Here is a 25697-nt window from a genome sequence, read left to right as displayed (position 1 = left end):
AGTTCTTAAACAAAGAATTTTCCAAATCAAGTAACAGTTTAAAGAGTGTTCATAGGAGTGAGGAATGGTTTTCAAGGGAACTGAGGTGAAGGAGAGGGAGTAATGAGGGTGAGCTGGAGAGAGATGGATTAAAGGGCTAAGAGTTTTGTGGAGCTGGACAGGGCTGGATGCATGGATGCCCGCTTTTCACAACCTTGTCCAAAAAAATACCTGTGGCTGCGGGGAGCCAGAGGAGTGAAGAATGCAATGGGTTAAAGTGAAATTTAGTACAACTTCATTATTTTTAAAAGCAGTCAGCCTGTGGGGCTGTGATACGCCTACATAATCAAGAAGGGTGTCACAGAAAATGTCAAGCTTTTACCTAGTAACGATTGAGCAGCTGGTTCTGGGCTGCGCGATTCCATACATTCTAATGTCACAAAGGAAAAGAAAGCAGGTGGGGGGAATTTCTCTTCAGGGAATAACAGTTGAACATTTCTTCCTTTTTGGAGTGTATGCATTTGTTCAGAGTGAGGGGGATCTTGGTCTAGCATCCAGGCCTTTCTGGCTCTGTTCATCTGGTTGGCAGATGATCGTGGAATGGAATCTTCATGTGGCCTTTTATTTACCAAATCTATATTGAGTGCCTAGTATGTGTCAGAGACTGACTTCAGTACAGGAGAGAAACTGTGAGCAAATTACTAAGGCCACTGCCTTCAAGGACGTGCCACTGTAATGGGCAGACAGCCAACAGACAAGCATGTCATACATATAAAGAGAAATGGAAAAAGAGCTCTGAGACTAGGTGTGAAGGGTGAGGTGGTGGCTGACTTAGGTAAGGAGGCCATGGATGGCCTTGCTCATCAGAGGGCATTTCAACTGAGAGCCTGAGCAGTGCAGGATAAGGGGAGATGCCCAGGGAGAGGGCCAGCAAGTCCAAAGGCCTGAGATGGGACAGAACTTTGCACATTCCTGGGTTGGCAAGGGGTCAGAATGAGAGAGGATGTGTCAGAGATGAAGTTAGATGGGTACCAGGGGCCAGATCAAGACTTTAGGTTTTATTCTGAGGAAAATGGGAAAATCACTGGAGGGCTTTGAGCAAGACAGTCATACATATTATCTGACTTCAGTTCAGTTCAGTTGCTCAGTTGTGTCCAACTCTTTGCAACCCCGTGGACTGCAGCACATCAGGCTTCCCTGTCCATCACCAACTCCTGCAGCTTGCTCAAACTCATGTCCATTGAGTCGGTGATGCCATCCAACCATCTCATCATCTGTTGTCCCCTTCTCCTCCTGCCTTAAATCTTTCCCAGCATCAGGGTCTTTTCCAAGAAGTCATTTCTTTGTATCAGGTGGCCAAAGTATTGGAATTTCAGCTTTAGCATCAGTCCTTTCAGTGAATATTCAGGACTGATTTCCTTTAGGCCACCATAGTTTGGTCTCAGGTCAAACAACAGGGAGGGAACACAGCCCCACCCATCAACAGAAAATTGGACAAAGGATTGACTGAGCATGGCCCCACCCATCAGAATAAGACCCAGTTTCCCCCACAGTCAGTCTCTCCCAACAGAAAGCTTCCATAAGCCTCTTATTCTTATCTGTCAGAGGGCAGACAGAATGAAAACCACAATCACAGAAAACTAATCAAATTGATCATATGGACCACAGCCTTTTCTAACTCAATGAAACTATGAGCCATGCTGTGTAGGGCCACCCAAGATAGACAGGTCATGGTGGAGAGTTTTGACAAACCATGGTCCACTGGAGAAGGGAATGGCAAACCACTTCAGTACTCTTGCCTTGAGAATCCCATGAACAGTATGAAAAGGCAAAAAGATATGACACTGAAAGATGAACTATCTAACTTACATAAAAACAAAACCAAAAAACCTCTGGCCCAGTGAATCATGTTAATACACAGAGTCCAAGACTGGGCATTTGGGGGCCCCTGGCAGAACACATGGTTAATATGCCCACTCTTCCGAGGTGAATTCAATCTAAATAGTGTAGACATATCAAGGGCAGGAGCCACAGAAGGGCAGCTAGGAGGAGAGCCACTCAATGGTAAGAAGAAATGTGAAGAGGAGGATGGGCAGGGAGAGGGCCTGGTGTAATTGTTCTCATTTATTACACATTTGAGAAGGCCATTACTTGCTGAAGGAACTTGATGAAAACTGACAGTATTAAATGGTTGTGGCATTCGGATGGCAAAATGATACTTCAAATTCTTGCATCTCTTGAGCATCATAAATTCACAGAATTTATATGAATGAGAGGGCAGTGCCCGGGATAGGAGTGGGCTTCAGTAACCCAGGTGTGCAGAACAGGGTTCCCAGCTGCAACTGACAGAATCTACTCTAGGTAGTTTAGCAGAAGAGACGTCATTAAAAGGTGATGTAACTAAAAGATGAAGCTAGCCACACCTAGGCAGGCATTCAGTTTTTTTTAACTCCCCACAAATCCATTATTTTTTGCTCTCAATCCTGGACTCTGTCCATCTTTCTCTGTCAAGCTCTTTCAGAGAATGATTTTGTCCCTCTGTGTCTGGAGGTCGGGGATAGCCCTGTCATACGTGGAGACCTCTGGCTGCTGTCTTCCTGCTCCCTGCCCACCTTTTCACTTTACTAATGAGCATCCCAGAGCCTGACACACAGCAGGTCTCAGAGACGCTTGGCCGTCCAATGAATGAAGTGAATAAGAGAATTGAAAACGCTATAAACACTATGTAAAAATGTGTTTGTATAACGTGCATGAAAATACTCACTTAAGATTTATTACCAGGATTTTTCTGTGAAGACCTCTCATCTCGCTAATTTTTGCCCCAAAGCTTTCTTGCATGGCTCCTTGAACGCTTATATTTACCCAATATCCAAGTGAGTGATTCCTCTTGAAAAATCAATATATTTAGAATCCCTGAGGAGGCTTAGTTTTCTAGGTTATGTAGAAAGTAGGCCTCTCCCCAGACAGCTGTCTGTCTCTCACATGGCTTTCTGGGTGTCTCTTTAATTAACTGTCCTCAGATCCACAAACATCTATTTGTTCCCTTCCAATAGGAGCCAGTTTAGTTTTGTTCAAGGAATATTAACTGTTCTTGGGGGCCACACCCTGTGCCAAGGGTGGGGGAAAATACGATAGAATACTCCTACTAGAAGATATCCTCAAATTTTGGAAACTTGTTTTAAAAAGCTTTATCATTTTGTGCATTTGATTATTAAAGCTGTTTTAACAGACACTGAAACCATGATTTAATTCTGCCAAGTGTGCAAAGATAGTTAGAACCACTGCCTTTGAGGATGTCCACCGTCATTCAAGTCCATGAGGAAACACATTTTCTACCTGCCATTTGCTACATCTTGGTTACACACACAAAGATGTGCAACTTTGCACGTTTTTTTTTTCTCTTCTAAATATTCAAGTAAGGTTTAGGCACAGAATGAAAAAGACTGTATTATTGTTCAACGTCTTTAAGAGGCCAAAACATTAAAAGTAATTTTGGTGAAGGGGGGGTGTAGAAATTATATAAAATTAAGACCTGTGGCAAAAGGACAAATGCAGAAGAGATGAGTGCACCCCACCGAGAAGGAGAGGGCAGTGCCCGGAGGACGGGAGTGGGCTTCAGTAACGCAGGTGTGTGGGACAGGGTTCCTAGCTGCATCTGACAGAATCTACTCTGGGCAGTTTAGCAGAAGAGACGTCATTAAAAATACATATATTAAGGTGTTCAGGAGGGCAGGAAATTAGTTTGTGTGGCTACATAACCAGAAACATCATCCAGCTGCCAAGACAGGACTGCTGTCACAATGAGCCGTTGCAGCCTCTGCTGGGCGCCCACACCGCAGCTCGTACCATTGCTTTGGGGCCCTATGACTCCTGAGGCCAGATCCTTCTGCTGACACCCTTCCAGAGAGTGGATTCCATCATGGTGCCTGCTTAGATGGGGTATGGTAACAGGCTTGCCTTCCACTTTCACCCCCTGATCCCTTTTTTCTGACTTCGGGAGAAAGAGCACCATTTATTGGTCTTTGGCTCATAGTGCACATAGCATTCTGCAAGGAGGCCTCTCGGCCTCTCAAGGACTTCTCTATGCTGGCACAGTCATTGAGTGTCGAATAGCCCTTCCACCCTGCCATCAGGACTTCTGTTTGAGGTGATGGGACAGATGGTACAAGACTAGAAATTCAATGAACCTTGGTCTCACAGATCTCACAGTGGTGTGTCTCACACACAGCACTGTAAATGAACTCCAATGAGAAGTATTGTTGCAGGGAAACAAGGTCCATGAAAGCCGTGGCTGGTCTGGAGAGTTGGGGTCCAGAGTGAGCAGTTAGTCTAGTGAGAACAGATTCTTGCCCTCCCTACCAGGGAAGGGTCTCCACTCTAATTCCCCTCCTCCATGTGGTATTATATCGAAGTCTTAGGGCGGTCACTGCTGCTGAAAGTTCATCAGCAGGGGCAGTAGGCAATCAGCCTTGGTGAGAAGTCCTTGTTGGGCCAGCGCCTCATCTCTGTGTCTGAAACCACGCCCACTTTGTCCATGAGGCTGTTGAGTGAAAAACGGGGAAGGCGCAGGCCAGGCAATCTGCTGCTCACACACCTGAGTCTCATGCGTGGTGGGAGTTCTGGACCATTCCAGTGACTGAGACCCAGTGATTCTCCCGTATGGGAGCCCATCCAGAGATGTCCATCCACATTCCTCTTCCCACACTTCATGTTGCTCACCATCCTTTCAAACTGGTAGTCACTGCCCGTGACATGGGGGGCATCCTCCTCCCAGGCCATCTCTCCTTTTAGGTAAATTGGACGTTGCAGACCGCTTCAAGCGGTACTACCTGGGAATGTTTCCTTTCCCCATCATCCCTTGACCCCAAGTGGGGCTGACATGCTCTGGGAGTTAAATGCCAGCAGATAACAGCTAAAATGGCAGAGCCATCTGCAAACCAGATTTGGCTTTTTTTCCTCCTTGGTGATGTACTCATTGGGAATTCCCTGTGGGACCATGATTATGAGGAAGGGGAGTGGCAGGCAGGAGGCATCTCGCTGGATGAGGACTGTCAGTCACACACACTCAGTGCTGGTATATGTCATTCCCATCTGATGAAGGCATGCTGTCAGACTGAGCCCTCTCACTCTTGGCTTGCTGGATCAAATCTCAGGATGGATAGTTTAGGTCACGTGCTCACCTAAAATCCTATGGTCAAGCCCTTAGCAGCAAGGGTTATTTCTAAAAGAATAACTACTTGCATGAGAAAGCTTGGCTTTTCTCCAAAAGCCAAGAGGCTGCAGCTACACTTTCCCCTTTAGGACCTGCGGCAGAGTCCACGCAGCATCCAGGCTGATCCCAGACTGTCTGGGCATCATTCACTCTCCTGGGTCCTAAGGGCAAAATGCAGAGCTGCTTCCAGTGTGCCTGGACCAGCTAGAGAGCTGTCTCCTACCCAGGCGTCCAGGAGAAGTAAATGAGCCAGAGCAGCAGACCCAAAGCTGACACAGGTTGCATTCAGATGCCAAGTGATGGGATCTGTGCCCTTGAGCATCTGTGCCTCATTCTTGGTGGCAGCAAGATCTGCAGTTCCTACAGACGTACAGTGTTGCTTTTCTTTGGTCATTTTGATAGGAAGGGGGAGCCTAGGGAGTATGTAACCTTAGTCCTTCCATAATAGACACCCCAAGCCCCTGGTTTGGAGCTCATTGTGTAGATTCTTTCACTGCACAGGGAAGCTGTTCCAACCACAGACTCAGAAACTGAGGAAATAACCACATACTTTTTCACTGAGAAAATGGAAGTGGTAGGAAGACTCCAACAGTCTTTCACCAGCACATCCGCCCACCTTCCAGCATCTGCTCCCACTTACAGTCTGTTCTCCTACGCTGTGTGTTTCTGTGACAGGCATTAAATATTATTGCTAAGTAGGGGGATGATGTCACTGTAATATGGAAATTGGGTTGGATCACAAGTGATTTTTTCCCCAGCACATTAATATTTTGTTCCACCAGATAAAAGCTGCCGAATGGGAAGGACAGCAATGGGGTAAGCTGAATGGACGAGCTGCAGAATAAGGTACTTGACGTAACGCCGCTCCTTCCTGGTCCTTCCTGGTCTTGGTGGTTTGGCCATAGGTTCTGTCTTGGAGGGGGCTTCCCTGATGGCTCAGTGGGTAAAGAATCTGCCTGCAATGCAGGAGACACAGGAGATGTGCATTTGATCCCTGGGTTAGGAACATCCCCCAGAGAAGGAAATGGCCACCCGTTGGCGTGACTCAGCAGCTTCTATCTTTCCTTCTCCTAAATTCTAGCAGGCTGTCTTTGCCCTTTTCTTGGGGAGGTGGAGTCCTTTATTTTCTGATTTATTTATATGAAATATAAGGCTTTAAAAAAAAAAAAAACAACCCAACTATGTCAGTTTTTGCTAGCATGCAGTTTGCAAAATTGGATAGGTTTGGAATGGTCTGCCCCAACCCTACTTTTCCATAAATTGTTATTTTTAGTGCATGGATTTTGGATTGAAAAAGTATTCAGAAAAACATTTATCATGTTATAGCAGAAATGCCTGTATGTTTCTTCCCACTTGTCACCATGGAGAAATTATTCATGCTCTTATCGAAAGCTTATTCCTCCATGTATGGACTCCATACCATCTCCTTATTCAAGGACGTTCTAGCATTTGGCCCCTTTTTCCTGGCTCATCAGTTTTTTACCTTTCTTGGAACAGTCTCATCAACATAAAAAAATGCTGCTACTTCTCTCATCTTAAAAAAAAAAAAATCATTCAACACCACGTCCCCGACCAACTATTACCTCGTTTTTGCTCTTTTCAGCAAAACTAGTTGAAGGCGTTGCCTATGCATACTACCTCTGGTTCTTTTCATGTTTTCTCTGAAGCCCAATCCAGTGTGGTTTTTCTCCTTCTCTACAACACCAAAACTCCCATTATCAAGGTCCCATATGACCTCTTCATTGTTAAATCCAATAGTCAATTTCCAGTCCTTCTCTTACTAGGCTGGTTAGCCGTGTTTAGTAGTTGGTCACTCCCTCCACCATATTCTTTATTTGCCTTCCAGGCAACTGCTCTTGTTTTCCTCCTGCCTCACCGCTTGTTCCTTCTCAGTCTCCCTTGCAGATCCCTCTTCTGTTGAAGGAACCCAGGGCTCAGCCCTGCTCCTCTTCCTTTCTTTCCTCCACTCCATCCTATGGTGACCCCATTCAGTTTCATGGCAACTTTATGCTGTAAATTCCAAAATTTCTATCTCCAGAACAGACCTTCAGCTTAAACTGCAGATTATTTATTCAATTGCCTACTCAGCTCCTCCACTTGAATGTTTAATATGTATCTCAAAGCAAGCAAGTCTGAACCTGAACTTCTGATATCTCACACCAAGCCTGCTCCTCCTGTGTTGTTCCCTGGACAGTTGACTGGAAAACTCCACTGTTCCAGGTGCTTGGCCAAAAAATCTTGTGGTCATTCCTGCGTCTTCTCCATCGGCAGATCCTGCTGGTTCTGCTTACAAAATACATCCAGAATCCAGCTGCTTCTTACTACCTGTGCTCCACCATCCTGGGGCAAGCTACCTTCTCTTGCCTGGATTATTGCAAAAATTCCCAACTGACCTCTCTACTTCCACCCTTGCCTCCCTACAGTCGCTGTGCAATACAGCAGTCAGTGATCCTATACAGTGTATGTTAGATTGTGACTTGTTAAATACTCTATACTGCTTTTGAGTCAAAGTCTTCCTGTAGTCGTCAAGGTCCTATGTGATTTAACCCACCCACCAACCCCTCCCACACTTACCTGCCCCTCACTTTCTCTTTAACCTCTCATTCTCCCCATTACTCACTCTCCTCCAGCCACATGTGCTTTTCTGCTGTTCCTCACACACATCAGGCACTCTCTGGCCACAGGACCTTTGCAACGGCTGTTCCATATGCCTGGAACACTATTCCATGTCCTTTAAATATTTGCTCAAATCTCACATTTTCAGTGAAGCTGGAGCTGTTGTAAGCAGAATGCAAAACATTTGCCCCCATCCTCCTATGTTCCCGTCACTACTCTGCTCTATTTTCTCCCTGCAAGGTCCTTCTACTTACCTAGGTTATCTTCGCTAGGTTATCTTTTAACCTAGCAAATAAATGACTTATTATGTCTATCGTTTTTTATCTGTCTCCCCCACTAGCTTTAAATCCTATGAGGGCAGGGATTTGCTTGGTTCACTGATAGCTCCAAGGGCTGAAAAAGTGCCTTGGCAGATAGTAAGTTTGCAATGAGTATTTACTGTATGAAGACATAACAGATTACTGTCCCACTGGGCCCACTATGAGGTGCTCTGGGTAAAAGTCCCACCTATCCCACGTACCCCACTCACCCTACACTGACAGTGGGCCTTGATAACTGAGCTGAGGTTACACATCGCACCCTAGCCAGAAACAAGTTTTTGCTTCTATTTTGGAGAGGTGGGATTCACAAGGTGAGAATTTTCCCCAAAATGGAAACATTGTTCAAATGGTACTAAAGCAGCCATGAAGCTATATTATGCTATGGAAAAAAATCATATTTTTCATCAACTTTAAGAAGTGAACACAAAGGATGCATTTAATTTAAGTAGGAATGAAGTGACAATGCTTTTAGAACAAAAACAAAACTTTATTTTCCCTTATGTTGGAGGATATTGGTTTAATTCATATTATTATTCCCACTGATGCTTTACTTAACATGGGACATAAAAAATGTACTGTGAATAAAAGTTCTTTTCATTCAAATGGAGAAGAAAATTATAGGCTCAAAAAAATCGAGTTAAATATCAAAAAATAAAAGTTTCTATGTTTCAAAAAACCTGACAATGAAGACAGTATCAAATTTGTGATGAGTGAGATACACTTGATGGTGAGCCTCTGAAAACCTTGGCTTTGAAGTTGAAGCTTCTGCTTAGAAACAGTGTGGGCAGAGCAGACCTGTTCACATTTTGACAGAAGGGCAAGTTTAAGAGTCCTTTAGTTCAAATATCTGTTAATTATCCTCTGTCAGAAACACTCTTCAGAGTGTTAAACAGAATTCTTATGGAAGAAGAGGTGTCCAGCAGCCACAACCCTGTTTTAGGGGAATCTGTTGACTTGGAACTCTCTGGCACTGTTAAGATCCCTGGAACAACTGCCCTCTACTCTGTTCAGCTGACATGTAAGGACTCAGTAGCAGCAAGCCGCTATCGCCCAGGGGAGTACGACTTCTTATACTTGGAGATGAGTGCGTCTGTTTTTCCAAGGCTCACTCTGTAGCAGTCCACTGGCACCAGAGAGCCAAGCGGTGGCATTCTGTCCAAGCACTCCTGGTTGCTGGCTGCGAATGACGATGACACTGGCTCTGATACAGCAGCTTTTTCTGCAGGAGTCAAGCGCTCTTCGCCTCCAGGTTCCTCTGTGTGGCCGCCCTGGGAATTCAAAGGGCCGCTACTCGCCTCACCGCCCTTAAGGTGCCTGTGGTGATCTTCGCTGAGCAACAGCACGATGGTCCCACCAACACGAAGCACTCTGGCACAAAAAAAAAAATAAATAAAGGTAATTAGTATGAGTATTTCTTTCTTTGTAGACAACAAACAATCCCACTTTGTTTAAACTATTTGGTGTTCTTAATTTGAAATTTAATTTTAGCCATTTAAATGCGAGGATTTTGATAATTAGGTAGTATCTTCCATAATGCATATTCATTATAGTAATTATGAAATCACTAGTACAAATCTGCTTTAATTATCTATTTTTACTCTATTTAAAAGGGAAGCCTCAAAGTAATTTGTAGTCACAGTTTAATAAGTGATTGTACAAAGGAAAAGGCAAATGAAAGGATCCTGAGGAATCTGAGCACATGAAAGGCAGCAGGCTGAACAAGAACAGAACAAAGTCCCCAGGAAGGACTGAGCACGAAAACAAGAAAGGGCGACAGGGAAGGCCCGGCAGTGTCAGCCTGTGGGGGAGGATTCACTTTCTCAATCGCTTGACCAAAGTCTATACAGCACTTACATGGAAACAGTGATGAATGAGGACATAGAGTCCCGAGTTGCTAAAGAGAGGACTGAGCAGTGGGAGAGAGAGGCAAGGAAAGAGCTAAAGGGCATATGTGGCAAACGCCACTATCGAGGCAAGGGTGAGGGGCTCCGGAAACACCTCAGGTGGGACCCAAACCTGGGCACTCGGAGTGGGGGAGACTCTCAGAGGCTGAGAATAGCTGCAGTGGGTGTGAAGGACAAGCAGGAGTGAGCTGGGCCGAGGGACTGGGGGACTGGAGCAAGGGGGTGCCCGAGGCAGGGAAGGGAGCAGAGACAGAAAGCTGTGGAGAGGACATACTGAAGGTAGTCCAGCTGGGAGGAACCAGAGCGGGCGGGACGAGGGGATGGAAGAGCTCAGTGTGGAATATGCTGAGCGGGGGGCCAACAGACAGCTGGGCGTAGGGCCTGGAGCTTGTCAGAGAGACCAGGGTCGGAGGTGGAGATTTGAGTTTCCCATAATAAATGGCAGATGAAGCCAGGTGGTGCTAGTGACAAAGAACCCACCTGCCAATGCAGGAGACATGAGAGGCAGGTTCGATCCCTGGATGGGAAAGATCCCCTGGAGCAGGAAATGGCAACCCACTGCAGTATACTTGCCTGAGAAATCTCATGGACAGAGGAGCCAGGTGGGCTACAATCCATGGGGTCGCAAAGAGTCCGACACAACTGAAGGACTTAACAAACACAAAGCAATAATGGGGGATGAGATCACCTAGGGTGGACGAACAGAAAGAGGAGAGAAAAGGGGTCAAGGAACAGGGACTTAACATTCAAGGAAGGATGGAGAAGGAAGAGCCCATGAAACAGCCAAGGAGAAGGTCTGAACTATGGTGATAGCATGGAAGCCAGAAGAGCAGAGTTTTAAGACGGGAATGAATGGTCTCAACAGTGTCAAATGCTACAGGACTAACAAGTGATGAGGATATTAGTGACTCTGGGGCAGCATTCCTAGTTGGGGCCAGGAGCCAGTACTGGTCTGCAGAGGCAAGGCGGGGGTGGGAAGGTGAGGAGAACAAGTATAGACTTTTCTCTGAAGAACTTGGTTGCAGAGGTTAAGAAACCAGGTGCCAGCTGGAGGACCAAGACTTAAAGGGAGCCCTGCCCCCACCACACCCAGCAATGAGGTCAGGAGCTGAAGTAGCTTTCCCTCAACAGTCCGCCAATCTAAACGAGTCTGTCTGCAAACGACATCACAGATTCATCCACTTCATTCTATGCTCTCCTCTGCCCACACTACCGCAGCCTGACAGGTCTTATTTCCAAATCTGTCATCATCCCCCAACCTCCCCTTCTGAGTTTCCACACCAGACACAACTACATCCCTGCGAAGCTCTCGACCATTAAACTTCAAATAAACTCTAGGCTCCCACTTGCCTGCTTCCCTTTGCTCACCGTGTGTTCCACAAACTGACCGCCCTTCTTCTTGCCCCAGGACATCCAGCTCTGCTGTTCTGGGGCACTGACACCCACTCCCTTGTGTGCTTCTCATCATTCAGGTCTCAGAGTTCAGACGCCTCCTTGGAGAGGCCTTTCCCTGAGCATCTATCTAAGGAAGCCACTGCTGCTCTCTTAGTCACTCTCTGGCAAAAATGTCGTCTTTAGTGTTCATCGTATCTATCGTGATCTGAAATTATTCTGTTGATTTATTCATGATTTGTATTCCGATGCCGGAGTGCCAGCCCCACGTGGGCAAAAACTCTGTCCTGTTCACAGCCAGATCCCCACTGCCTAGTACAGTGTGTCAGTATGAAAGGCCACAAAAATGTCTGGGGAAGGGATAACTGGATCTGGAGAGAATGAGGAGGTGGACAGGTTGAAGGTAAGAAAGAAGTGGGCAGAGAACAGTTCCTGAGGACACAGGAACCAAGGGGATAAACTCTTGCTACTGGGAGAGGAGGAGGTGAGATAAAAGGTGTGGCTGGACACCAGGGGACAGAAACAAAAAACACAGGTATCTCTGAACACATAGGAAAAAACACAATTAAGATAATAAATGAGATTCAATTTTTCACCTACCATATTAACAACAATAAAAACTACCACACTCAAGATGGCAAGATTAGAAAAAAATGAGTATTCCTAAAGACAAAAATTGATATAACTTTTTGGACAGTAGTTTAGCAATAATATGGAGGCTTGACTAGTGGCTCAGATGGTAAAGGGTCTGCCTACAATGCCAGAGACCTGGGTTCAATTCCTGGGTCAGGAAGATCCCCTGGAGAAGGAAATGGCACCCCACTCCAGTACTCTTGCCTGGAAAATCCCATGGATGGAGGAGCCTGGTAGGTCGCAGAGTCTGACACAACTGAGCGACTTCCCTTTCCCTTTCCCTTTAGCAATAATATATCAAAAATATGAAATGTATATAACCTTTGACCCAGCAATCTCACATCTAGGAAATTATTTTAAGATATAAGAGCAGAAGCTGTAGCAGTAGTAGAATAATAGTGACAATTAATGGCAAAGACGGCTAATATTTATCAGTATCAAGGGCTTCCTGGGTGGCACTAGAAGCAGGTGGTAAAGAACCTGCTTGCCAATGCAGGAGATGTAAGAGATGTGAGTTGGATCCCTGGGTCAGGAAGATCTCCTGGATGAGATCATGGCAACTGACTCCAGTATTCTTGCCTGGAGAATCCCATGGACAGAGGAGCCTGGCGGGCTACAATCCACAGGGTTGCACAGAGTCAGACATGACTGAAGCAACTCAGCAGGCATGCATGTATTATGTGATGAATGTTGTTTTAAATGCTTTGTATATCATTTAGTCCTTAGAATTCAAGTATATTCTGTTGCCATATCCATTTTGCAGATGAAGAAACAGAGGCACTGTGGTTTTAAATAACTTACTCATTATAGTCAGTTTGAAAAACTGTTTGTGCAAAGATGGCTCAGAATGTTATTCTTTATTAAAATGAAATGGTGGAAGTTACCTAAATACCCATCCCGAGTTCTGCAGGCTACATAATGGTATATACATATAATGCAACCACTGTGGCAACCACTGAAAATTATCATGTACATTACAACGACTCATCAGAATGATTGTGACATATTTCTGAGTGGAAAAAACAAAGCAGTTTATACAGTGCAGTAAATTAAGGATGATCCTATTAATATAAAGTTGAAAACATCTATTTGTATATGTGTACATGGAATGATGTCTAACAGGACGTTCAGCAATTAATTTATTGTAACTTTTTTCACATAATGGAAGAAAATAAGAAAGTAAAAATCACCTGGAATCCTGCTACTCAGAGGTGACCATTTTTGATAAAATGTCCTTCTAAGCATCTTTCCACATTCATATACATATAAATTTCTTACTAAGAAAGCTATTCAGAAATTATAAAGCAATATGTCTCAAACTGGATTCCTATAAACACTAGTATAGTATGAGAGATTATTTCCAGCTAGAATTATGTGGTCAATAAGTTGGAGAAGCTCTGTATCAAACAACATAAAAGAGATTTCTCTTTTACATGTGAACCTGCAAGGCTAGGGGTAGATGACACAAACACCCAACTTATTTGAACTTGGATGGCATTAGGCCTTAACCTTCTACCACTCGTCTCTATTCCAAGCAGTCTGGTATATTCATTGTTTTTTGAACATTCTTTTTGCTTCATTATTACCCAAGAAGTACTTGCTAGAATATCTGCATGTATAAAACATGGTGTGGTCTCCTTTTTCATTCTTTGCAAATTTCTAAATTTCACTGAGATCATGCTTCTTCCATGAATCCACCTCAAATCTTCTGGGCATTTAGTGACTTCTTCCTTCAAGCCGAACAAGTTAAATTTCTAATTTTGCTCATCTGGTTGAGAAGAAAGCTCAAATATTATACTTATCTGTATTTCTCCTTTGCATACATGAGATTATTATTGCTGAAGTAAATTAAAGGAGGAAATAATTGAGCTGAGAGTGCAGCGCTCACACCACCAGAGCAATCATCTGTCCGACAATTTAAAATTCTGATTGTATGTTCTTTCTTGAAGAATCCAGTGCTCTGTTACACTCAGGACCCAATATTTCCATTGCCTATTATAAACATGTTTATTTTGTATTTTTTCTTAGTGTAAACTACTGGTAAGTCATTGGGAAAAAAGTTATGTATACTTTAGATATATTTATGTATATCCCCACCTATTTCTCAAAAGCACTGGAACTGTTCTACACTGAAAAATCAGGTCTGAGCTAACAGTTACTGAGAGCTTTCAAGGCACCTAGCACTGTCCTTGCTTCCCTGGTGGCTCAGCTGGTAAAGCATCCGCCTGCAATGTGGGAGACCTGGGTTTGATCCCTGGCTTGAGAAGATCCCCTGGAGAAGGGAACACCTATTCACTCCAGTATTCTGGCCTGGAAAATTAGCCTGTCCTAAGAGCTTTAAATCTACTGACTCCTCAGGCCAACACTATCCAGTATGTACTATTATTTAAAGATGAGGCACAGGGTGATTGAACAACATGCCTAGGACAGAAATGACAGAAGAACTATTGAGTATTCTGACTCCAGAGACCATGCTCTTCACCATTGTGTTACAATATATGGCCTGTACAAAACCTCAAACCAGAAAAAGTCAAAAGACAAACCATAAAGGCTGAGGCCATGTGGCAAGGAAGCTTGGGCACAGGAGCCAGGAACGTTCCTTATGTCCATAGGCATAATTTTTTTTTCTAAATTTTGTTTATTTAAAAAATTTTTTGCTTTTTTAATTTTTACAGTGTTGTGTTGGTTTCTACCATACGATTCGAAACGGCTGTAACTATAAATACATCCTTTCCCTCTAGAGCTTCCCTCCCTTTCCCATCCCTCTCTAATCCATCACAGAGCACCAGACGGCGCTCCCTGTGTCACACAGCATCTTCTCACCAGCCATCCATTTTACACATGATAGTGTATACATGTTGATACTGCTTTTTCCGTTTATCCTACTCTCTCCCTCCCCTACAGTGTCTGTAAGCCCATTCTCTACATTTTCATCTCCATTCCTTCCTTGCAAACAGGTTAATCAGTACCATTTTTCTTTCTGGGAGGCACCTGAATTACGCAGGAAATCTTGAATGTCTTCCTGATTCTCGCGTAAATATTTAAATTTCCTGAAACAATGTGAGGGTGGTCATATCTGTTAGTTTCATTTTCAGTTACTTAGAATAAAAATCAAAACTGACCGAGAGAAAGTCAGGCTGGTCTAATTTTACTAGCGATGAAAGGACAGTCTACTCCAAATACTGCCCTCCAGTGACTTGTGAAGATGTTTAAAATACACAGCACTAGATCATCAGGTAGGCTAAGCTGCCACCTCTAGTGGAAAGTTCGAGGTTGGGTGGAAAGTTTCATATTAAGTGTAACATGCTCTTACAGTAGTATCTCACCACGGGCTAGCTTAATAGTACAACTTGTAAGTTACCACGCTAGGCACAAAGGCCGTGGTTATTAATCCTGGGGGCACCACAGAATCGCCTTGGGAGATAAAAAATACTGGATGCCCAGGTTCTACTCTGGACTGATTAAATCAAAGTCTCAACGAGGAGGAGTGGAGAATGGGTATCAATGTTTTTCAGAAGTTCCTGAAATGATGTTAATATGAAATCAGCATTGCAAAATCTCGAGGGGAATGCTCCATCAAGCAGAAGGCGATACAGGAGCTCAGGAAATGTCTGAGTTACAGGTGCTGAGACCCCAGGTGACGTCACAAGTCAGGTAACTGTGGAACAGGGTTACACACAGGCTCCTGACCATGTACTACGCTGTCCTGCACCATCACACACTCAGTTGAGACAATTTAATACAAACGGACCCCTTATCCATGTCCCTTCATTCCTCTGTGTTCTAGGTTCTCTCCTTTATCAGCTGAAATGATCAGGAAAATTCATATTCAGGTCTCACTGTTTGAACCTCTCAAAGAAACACTTTCACTTCACTGCATTATATTCCCTGAGGTTGACCTTAGAAACATTACATGACTAGCACTTCTGCATTTTCATTTCAAACCAACAACGAAGGCATCATTCTACTTGACTGAATGTTTCATATGTAAATTCTGTCCTGTTGCTCAGTAGCTCTGTGATCTTGAGAAGGATAATATTTCTGGGTCCTGGTTTCTCTCCTGTAAAATGTGGGGGATTAACACATAGGAGGCAGGGTTGGGGGAGAATTAGAAGTAAATATGTAAATTAAGTAGCTCAGTGACTGAAATATATGTCACTATTTTAGATTTTCAAATTTTTGGCTATAATGAAAAATTATCTTTTCCTGAATAAAACTTATAGTATGATGATACAGAATAACTATATCAAGTGTATAACTATATAAACTTCTGATTTGAAATCTTAGAAAATTAAGCTATAAAAACACAGAAAATTACTAAAATGTAATCAAATCTTAACTGAAGAGCTACAATACATTTTGCTTAAATGCCCCATGGCTCAAAGATTTTGGAAAGAGACTCAACAACTTACCTTTCCATCTCCTGCAGCATCCTTTTGATGTCTTTTCCTAACTTAAACTTTTTTCCAAATGGAATATCAGAAATTATAATATCGACACTTTCTGAAGGCAATGGCAATTCTGAAATACAAAAATGAGAAAATTCTATTACACTAAGTTCAAACATTTACAACCTAAATATGATAAAACTGAAGTACACAGGATTTTTTGCATACTGAATAAAATTTAAGGCTTCTAATATTGTTTCTAAGGAATGACAAGATCCTGAAGGCTTTCAGAATCACTAAAAATAGATGTTACAATTGTTGTATTTTGTCCTTTGAAAAGTGGTTTTTCAAGTGTAATAAAATATGCCATAAGTTAAGAGAATTTTAAATTAACCAGAAAATTAAACTCTTTAAAAATATTACATGAAAAGAAAATTGCTAGATCCAAGAAGAAATCTATTAGGATGCCTAGAAAAACCTTTTACAAAATTATATCCTATAACTTTCATTTTTCTTTTCATGATCATATATAAAATCCATTTGTAGATCTATTTGTTTTTAAGAAAAGTGACACACATGTTTCATTGTATTTTTAATGGCAACCCCAAAGGTTAAGAACATCCACTTAAGTCCTAAGATTAGAGAAAAAGTTAAACAATCAATAATCAAGAAAATGACATCACTAAAACAAAATATAGTGTTTGATTATCAAATCTAAATTTCTTTCTCAACTTTACATTTTATTCTCAGAAATTAATTACCACAAGGTAATACCCCCAATCTCAACTTCCACATTTTCTGATTATACTTTTCACTTTGCACTCTTTATACTTCTACTACCACCATCTAAATTTAAAAAATTATTTTACTTTCAGACAGCACCTAATTCTATAGAAATACAATAGAATTTAAATAATCTTTACTATTCTGAATACAAATTTTTGTTGGCAGGAAATTTAAAAACAAAACAAAAAATCCTGTTATCTGGGAAAGTCTAATGGATGAACATTTGCTAATAGAAAAAAGAGTGGGTTGTTAGAAAACAAGTAATGGGATGATATTTTGTTAGAACTAGGCAGGAAATCTTTTTTTTTTTCCCCAAGTCACGTTTTAATGTCATGGTGGCTCAGACGGTAAAGAATTCGCCTGCATGCAGGAGATCGGGTTCAATACCTGCGTCCAGAAGACACCCTGGAGAAGGGAATGGCAACCCACTCCAGTATTCTTGCCTGGAGAAACCCCATGGACAGAGGAGCCTGGTGGGCTACAGTCTATGGGGTCGCAAAGATTCGGAAACAACTAGTGACTATCACTTTCACTTTCTTTTTTCATTTAGTTTTAGGGTATTGATATAGAGTGGGGCTTCCCAGGTGGCTCAGTGGTAGAGTCTGCTTGCTGACACAAGAGATGTGGGTTCTATACCTGGGTTGAAAAGATTCCCTGGAGGAGGAAATGACAACCCAATTCATTATTCTTGCCTGGGAAATCCCATGGACAGAGGAGCCTGGCGGGCTATAGTCCATGGGACTGCAAAGAATCAGACATGACTGAGCAAACTGAACACGCACACATCCACTTGAACACTGTAACTATACTTGTAAAACTACTAAAGACAATGAGCAAACATGGTTATCAAACGTTTATACATGAGGAACCAGGCAGTAACTTATCTTGAGATTGAGCCCAAGTCTTTTGCTTACATAAACACACAACAAACACAAGCTGCCCATCTTCCGGTTTGGATTTTTTCCCCTGCTTGTTAGTCTACTTTCATTTGCAAGTTTTCTACTCTGTATTATAATTTACCAAACTGCTTTAAATCATTTTAGAAGATGAAGGAATAAACATCACTGAGACAGAATGGAGTAATCTTTTACATAGAACCAGTGTCATTTTCCAATAATAGAAAATAATCTGGGCTTTTGTGCAGGCTCTGGTGTCAGCTTGCATTTGGCGCTGCCACTTACCAGCTGTGTGACTTTGGAAAATTATTGCTTTACTTTTCTCATCTGTAAAATGGGATAAGAGTACCTATCTCAGAAGTTAACATGTGAGGAACCTACAGAAAGTATCAACAGACATTGCCTGGCACACAATGAGCAGTCAGTAATTGTCAGCTGTTGTCAGTATTTACAACGTCCTCTCTCGCGTGTATAAGGAGATGACAGCCAGGGGGAGCCAGTGGGTCGGAATCCTTCCAGGAAGCGCTGCAGAACTTCGCAATTCTTCTCACGGCTCCTCAAAGACCTAGTGGGGCTGCTACTTCCAGATGGGTCTCTTTCCAACTTGCCTTTCCCTTAGCAGTGGTTCTCAACGTGCGGTCCCCAGAGAAGCACCATCAGTATCACCTGGAACTATAAACGCAAAATCTTGGGCCCTACAACCAACCTTGATGTTTAATGTGGATCAGAATCAACTAAGGGCCTGGAAGAACGCAAACTGCTGGCCCTACTTCCAGGGATGCTGATGCATGAGCTCCTAAAATCACGAGCACCTGACCCATAAGAGTCAACACACAGTAAAATCTTTTAAATTATTAAATGTTTGAACTGCCTGTGAACAAAGAGTTTGTAACTAAGGAGATAAAATTCTGAAATAGAAACATAGCTTAAAACAAGTAAAAAAATCATCTTTTTTACATCTCTGCAGGATGATTCAAAAACATGAAAAAAAAAAAAAAAGGTAAAAGACTGGTATGTCTTGAATAAAACTGTCCTGTTTACTCCCTCCTTCTGGGATAAGTTTGAGTAAGAACTGCTTAAAACCAGGATATAGCCCTAAGATATTTTCTCTCCAAAAGTTTTAAGAGCCTTTAAAATAACTTTCATGTATATATGTAGACAAGAGACTGGGTAAACTGAGAACTTTTACAAGGCTGAGCACATCCTTTTTATATTTTCTTTCATTGTACTTTGTTATTCTTTCCATCATCTAGGTTTATAACAATGGCATTCTATCTTGTAATTCTCAGTTGCTCATATACTTGTATATTTGATTTAATCTTCATGACCGCCATTTCACCTTGACTTTTTCTATTCCTCAGTTGGTTCATCTCTTAAATGTCTGGGTTTTATTAATTTTTAATAATTTTTCCCCCTCTGACATGCTTGTTAGTGAAATGTTGCCTGAACTTTTTATATTTGAAAATATATTTGTACTAAAATGATATCTTGGTTGAGCATATTTCTGGGTCCCACTTTGCCTTAGTAACCTTGTGCTGCTGCTGCTGCTGCTAATTCGCTTCAGTCGTGTCTGACTCTGTTCAACCCCATAGATGGCAGCCCACCAGGCCCCGCCGTCCCTGGGATTCTCCAGGCAAGAACACTGGAGTGGGTTGCCATTTCCTTCTCCAGTGCATGAAAGTGAAAAGTGAAAGTGAAGTCACTCAGTCGTGTCCGACTCTTAGCGACCCCACGGACTGCAGCCTACCAGGCTCCCCCGTCCATGGGATTTTCCAGGCAAGAGTACTGGAGTGTAGTGCCATTGCCTTCTCCTAGTAACCTTGTAAGTAGCCACTATTTCATTGGCTATTGTCCTATAATTTTGTTTCCATTGTGGGCAGATTTTGAAGTTTACTGCATTAGATTATGCCTTTTCTTTATTTGATTGCTGCTGGTGAAATTTTTCTCTTCTACTGTCTTTCTCTTTATACTATTCTTTTTGATTTCATAAAATAGAGAATACAAATACTTCAATGAAGTTGAAATTTCTATATGTATTGCTAATTCAGAATTCCATAATTAGTCTTGAATATGCAAAATGTAGCTTGGCATCTGGGAGATAATTTTAAAGTGCTGTTGCCAGTTTTGTTTTTAATGACTGCAATTTATCAAAAACTTTAAAAACTTAAAAGTTTTTTTGCACTCCATTTGTTGAATTCTTTGATTACAGATTTCCAATGAATTCTGAAAAAACTGCAACTACAATTAGGCAACTTGTTTATTTAAAAAAGTTTATAGCACAATTATAAGATACTCTGGCTAGGTACATCAGCTATCAGTACATCTTCAAAAATTTAAACATTTTTAAGAAAACTGAAGTATAGTTGACTTACAATGTTGTGCCAATCTCTGCTGTACAGCAAAGTAACTCAGTTATACACATACAGTTCTTTGGTTATATCCTTTTCCATTATGGCTTATCCCAGGAGATTGAACACAGCTCCCTGTGGCATACAGTAGGACCTTGCTGTTTATCTATTCTAAATGTAATACTTTGCATCTACCAACTCCAAACTCCCAGTCCATCCTACTCCCTCATCTCTTCCCCTTGGCAATCACAAGTCTGATCTCCCTGTCTGTGAGCCTGTTTTTGTTTTGTGAACAGGAAGATTGTTTTCTGTTCTGTTCACTTGTGCCATATTTTAAGATTCCACATCTAAGTGATGTTACATGGTATTTGTCTTTCTCTTTCTAACTTACTTCACTTAGTATGATAATCTCTAGTTGCATCCATGTTGCGGCAAATGGCATTATTTCATCTTTTTTACAGCTGAGCAGCATTCCATTACACACACACACACACACACACACACACACACACACATGTATGTACCACATTTTCTTTCCCTATTCATCTGCTGATGGACATTTAGGTTGTCTCCAAGTTTTGCCTATTGGGCATAGTGCTGCTGTGAACCTTTGGGTGCATGTATCTCTTTGAATTATACTTTTGTCTGAGTATATATGCCCAGTAGTGGAATTAGTGGATCATACGATAATTCTATTTTTAGTTTTCTGAGGAACCTCCCTACTGTTTTCCATAGTGACCACACCAACTTACATTCCCACCAATGGTATAGGGAGGGTTCCTTTTTCTCCACATCTTCTCTAACATTTGTTATTTGCAGACTTCTTAATGAAGGCCATTCTGACCAGTGTGAGGTGGTACCTAATTGTAGTTTTGATTTGTATTTCTTTAATATTTAGTGATGCTAAGCATCTTTTCATATGCCTACTGGCCATCTATCCTCTGGAGAAATGTTTATTAAGGTATCCTGTTCATTTTTTTTCCTTGGATTGCACTTTTTTTGGTGGTTGTTGTTGAGTTGTATGAGCTGTTTGTGTATTTTGGAGATAAAGCACTTGTTGGATGCATCATTTACAAATATTTCTCTCATTCTGTAGGTTGTCTGTGTTCTTTTCTCTGTGCAAAAGCTTATAAGTTTGGTTAGGTCCCTTTGTTTATTTTTATTTCTATTGCCTGGGAGAATGGCCGAAGAAAACATTGATACGATTTACATCGGGGAATGCTTTGCCTATGCTTTCTTCTAGGGTAGGAGTTTTATGGTATTATATCTTTTTTTTTTTAAATTGGAGGATAACTGCTTTACAATGTTGTATTGGTTTCTGCCGTACAGCAATGCGAATCAGTCACAACTGTACATATATCTTGTCCCTCTTAAGCCTCTCTCCCACCTCCAGGGTTATGTTTGTCTTTAAGCCATTTTGAGTTTATTTTTGTGCACAGTATGAGGATGTGTTTTAACTTCATTGATTTACATGCAGCTGTCCAACTTTTCCAGTACCACTTGCTAAAGAGACTGTCTTTTTCCCATTTTAAACTCGGATTAAACATTTGCAGTTCAGTTCAGTCGCTCAGTCGCGTTCGACTCTTTGTGACCCCACGAATCTCAGCACGCCAGGCCTCCCTGTCCATCGCCAACTCCCGGAGTTCACTCAGACTCACATCCATTGAGTCGGTGATGCCATCCAGCCATCTCATCCTCTGTCGTCCCCTTCTCCTCCTGCCCCCAATCCCTCCCAGCATCAGAGTCTTCTCCAATGAGTCAGCTCTTCGCATAAGGTGGCCAAAGTACTGGAGTTTCAGCTTTAGCATCAGTCCTTCCAATGAACACCCAGGACTGATCTCCTTTAGGATGGACTGGTTGGATCTCCTTGCAGTCCAAGGGACTCTCAAGAGTCTTCTCCAACACCACAGTTCAAAGCATCAATTCTTCGGTGCTCAGCTTTCTTCACAGTCCAACTCTCACATCCATACATGAACACTGGAAAAACCATAGCCTTGACTAGATGGACCTTTGTTGGTAAAGTAATGTCTGTGCTTTTCAATATGCTATCTAGGTTGGTCATAACTTTCCTTCCAAGGAGTAAGCGTCTTTCAATTTCATGGCTGCAGTCACCATCTGCAGTGATTTTGGAGCCCAGAAAAATAAAGTCTGACACTGTTTCCACTGTTTCCCCATCTATTTCCCATGAAGTGATGGGACCAGATGCCATGATCTTCGTTTTCTGAATGTTGAGTTTTAAGCCAACTTTTTCACTCTCCTCTTTCACTTTCATCAAGAGGCTTTTTAGTTCCTCTTCACTTTCTGCCATAAGGGTGGTGTCATCTGCATATCTGAGGTTATTGATATTTCTCCCGGCAATCTTGATTCCAGCTTGTGCTTCTTCCAGTCCAGCGTTTCTCATGATTGACTCTGCACAGAAGTTAAACCCAACAAATGATGGGCAAACAAAAAAGCATGTACTGTCAGGTTGAATTTTTTTGCATTCAACCATCTTTACAGATAGTTTAGTTACTCTGTGTATATTAAAAAAATTTTTTAAGTCTATTATTTTGATAAGTTACTATTTCAATTCAGAACATCACAGTTTGTTTGGAGGTAATTATGAATTATGTAGGTACCATGTCAAATTCTAAGTACATTTCTCTGTCATAGATTTCTTTATTTAATAAGAACATTAATCTTCACCAGGATTCTGTGGTCTACCAAACAATGCATAAACAGACACAGGTGCAGTGCTGAGCTGAATCTACAGTAGCGTTCACAATAATGAAAGATGTTTCATCTCTGACAGAAAAAAATTCCTAAATTTCCAAGAATTGGGAGGGGGTAGGAATACTAAACCATTACTGGTTTGACTTAGCTAATTTTCTTTTTGAAGGATCTGGTAACACTGATACAAACTGGTAACATTTAACTTTCTGCAGAGGTCTTCTGCTAATGGAGCCAATGTACTAATAGCTATAGCTTCATTTTGTTTATATACATAAGAAAATTTGGAATTGAAAATGAACAAAATTAATTTAGAAGAGTGGTCATTTGATCTAAATGAAAAGTCATGCTTCACAGAGTGATAGTTAAATGCATTTCTTTCTGTTGCATCTGATAAACACTAAATTTTGGCTTGCTCTCCTTGAAATAATGACTAAGTTTTGGAGTAAATGCTAGATGCCTCTATAAACAAGTTTATTTCATTTGGTTACTGCTATCACCATTGCCCTCACAGTGCATGATAAAAGTAAATAAACATTTTACTTTAGTTGTATGTTCATCAACAGCTTTCTTGAGAAATAGTAATTCAGTATATAATTTTTCATTAAATATGCACTTTTAAAACCTTATTGCTGCTGAAAGAGTTTGTTACAGAACAGTGTTACCAAACAAAGGGACTTATAGCATATGATATATGATAAAGCCACTGTAGCAAAAACACTCAAATTCTCTAAGGTGGGCTTCTCACCCCTATTTCCCACACATATTTCACACCCAACCTATCACTTCTCATATTTCCCCTGACTTCCCAGATGCCAGAGCAGCCTGGCAGCTTCATGAACTGTGCAGAATATGGTGTGAACCACAACATACCTGGTAGAACGCCAACTTTTCTGCTTCCCTTACCAGCCCAACTACCCAAAAGAATGATGAGAACTAGCTGTCTTCAAGTTACCTCTTCCTGTTCTCTCCAGATCCCATTCAGGCAGGCAAGCCTTTGTTCCTGCTGCTCCACGGAACCAGTTAGGCCTGAGTTTTGCTCCACAGAACTGGTCAAGCCTGAGCTTTGCTTCACCAACCAGCAGCATCTGACACAGTTGCTCATTCTTGCTCAGATTCTCTCTTACTTTCTCATCCCTGGTAGTTCCTTTACTAGATTCTCACTCTCCAGAACTCTAGGCATTTCATCCTCAGAGAAAGCCTCTCTCTTCTCTATTTGTGCTCATTTCCTAGGTGATCTCATGGATGTAAATGTTATCTAGACTAGTGATGTGCACTGTCTCCCCTAAACTCCAGATTTGTATGTTGACTACTACCTTGAGATCTTAATGGTTCTTAATCATCATGTGGAACTGAACAAGCCCCCAACTCTTGTTCCTCCTGCAGTTTTCCGCAACTCAATGAACGGCAATGCCACCCTCTAGCTGTTCAAGCCAGGAAGCTTAGTCATCCTTGTTCTTTTTCTCACATTTAATCCACTAACAAATCCTGTTGGCTCTACGTTTGATGTATATATACATATACATATATATATGTGTGTATGTGTATATATATGTCTGACCTCTTTTCAACACCTCCATCAATACCACTTTGTCCCAAGCCACCACCATTTACCTGGATTAATGCAATAGTCTTGCAACTAGTCTCTCTGTTTCCATCCTTGCTCTACTATTGTCTGTTCTTAACAGACAATAAAAAGACTAATCTTTTAAAAAGCTAGGATTTATTTGGCTACTAGGTATAATAGAAAACTTAAAAAAAAAAAAAAAAACTTTTCTTTATTAACAATTGAGCACTTAATGCTTGTTTTTAAAGTGAAATCTTATGAGAAATACCCAAAACATGAGAACTGATGAAAGTTGAGCTGGTACAGCAGCGATATTCTGATGGACAAATTAGTACTTCCTTTCTCACGCAACCAAGGCACTTTTGAGACTGTAAAGAGTTGGAAAAACCACTGCTCTGGAACAATTTATAGAGCTATTCCATTTTTCTTGAAGATCTCAAAAAAAAAAAAAAAAAAAAAGCTTTCTTAAAGAAATGTATATGAAAACTTGATTTCAATCTAATCATCCCTCAGCTTCCTCTAGAAACTTGTGTTGCACAGAGTCCAATTAAAAACCTCGACAGAAAGATTGAAAAGATAGTCACTGGCAGCAAACAATTATGAAACTTCAACCAACAATACAATTTCTTCTTTGAGGCTACTTTATTATGCATCTATATAGAAAAGTTATCCTAATATTTTGTTAACAATGCATTTCTACTACTTTTTTACTATCATAGAACAATTTTTTTAACAATATACTGTTTCTCTAGATTACAGGGACTTGTCTATCACCTACTCTCACTGTGCCAAGAGAATATGATTTTCTTAGCTGAGAATTAAATGTGGTCACTTTTAAGGGAGAAAGGCACACTGACGGAAAGATAGGAGGAATGTGAGGCTTCTCTCAGTCTAAATACCATGTGTGTTAGTAAAATATTATTTTGGACTCCATAGACTTGATTCCT

At 41.6% G+C, this 25697-nt stretch overlaps 1 protein-coding gene across 5 annotated transcripts in view; it reads right to left on the bottom strand.

Annotated features, from left to right (window-relative positions):
• Window positions 1-8588: 8588 nt before the first annotated feature.
• THUMPD2 (THUMP domain containing 2) overlaps window positions 8589-25697 on the bottom strand; it is a 40055-nt gene continuing 22946 nt past the window's right edge. For 2 of the 5 annotated variants that reach the window (XM_005893771.3, XM_070379690.1), the window contains 2 exons: window positions 16469-16577; window positions 8589-9495 (listed from right to left, as the gene is read on the bottom strand). In XM_005893771.3, coding sequence (XP_005893833.1) covers window positions 9171-9495; window positions 16469-16577 — 434 coding nt within the window. In that variant the 3' untranslated portion in view covers window positions 8589-9170. The other 3 variants (XM_070379689.1, XM_070379688.1, XM_070379691.1) reach the window with 2 other exon arrangements.

Source organism: Bos mutus, chromosome 11, assembly GCF_027580195.1.
Source record: "Bos mutus isolate GX-2022 chromosome 11, NWIPB_WYAK_1.1, whole genome shotgun sequence".
Lineage (NCBI taxonomy): Eukaryota > Metazoa > Chordata > Mammalia > Artiodactyla > Bovidae > Bos > Bos mutus.
This window is presented reverse-complemented; position numbering and strand designations above follow the sequence as displayed.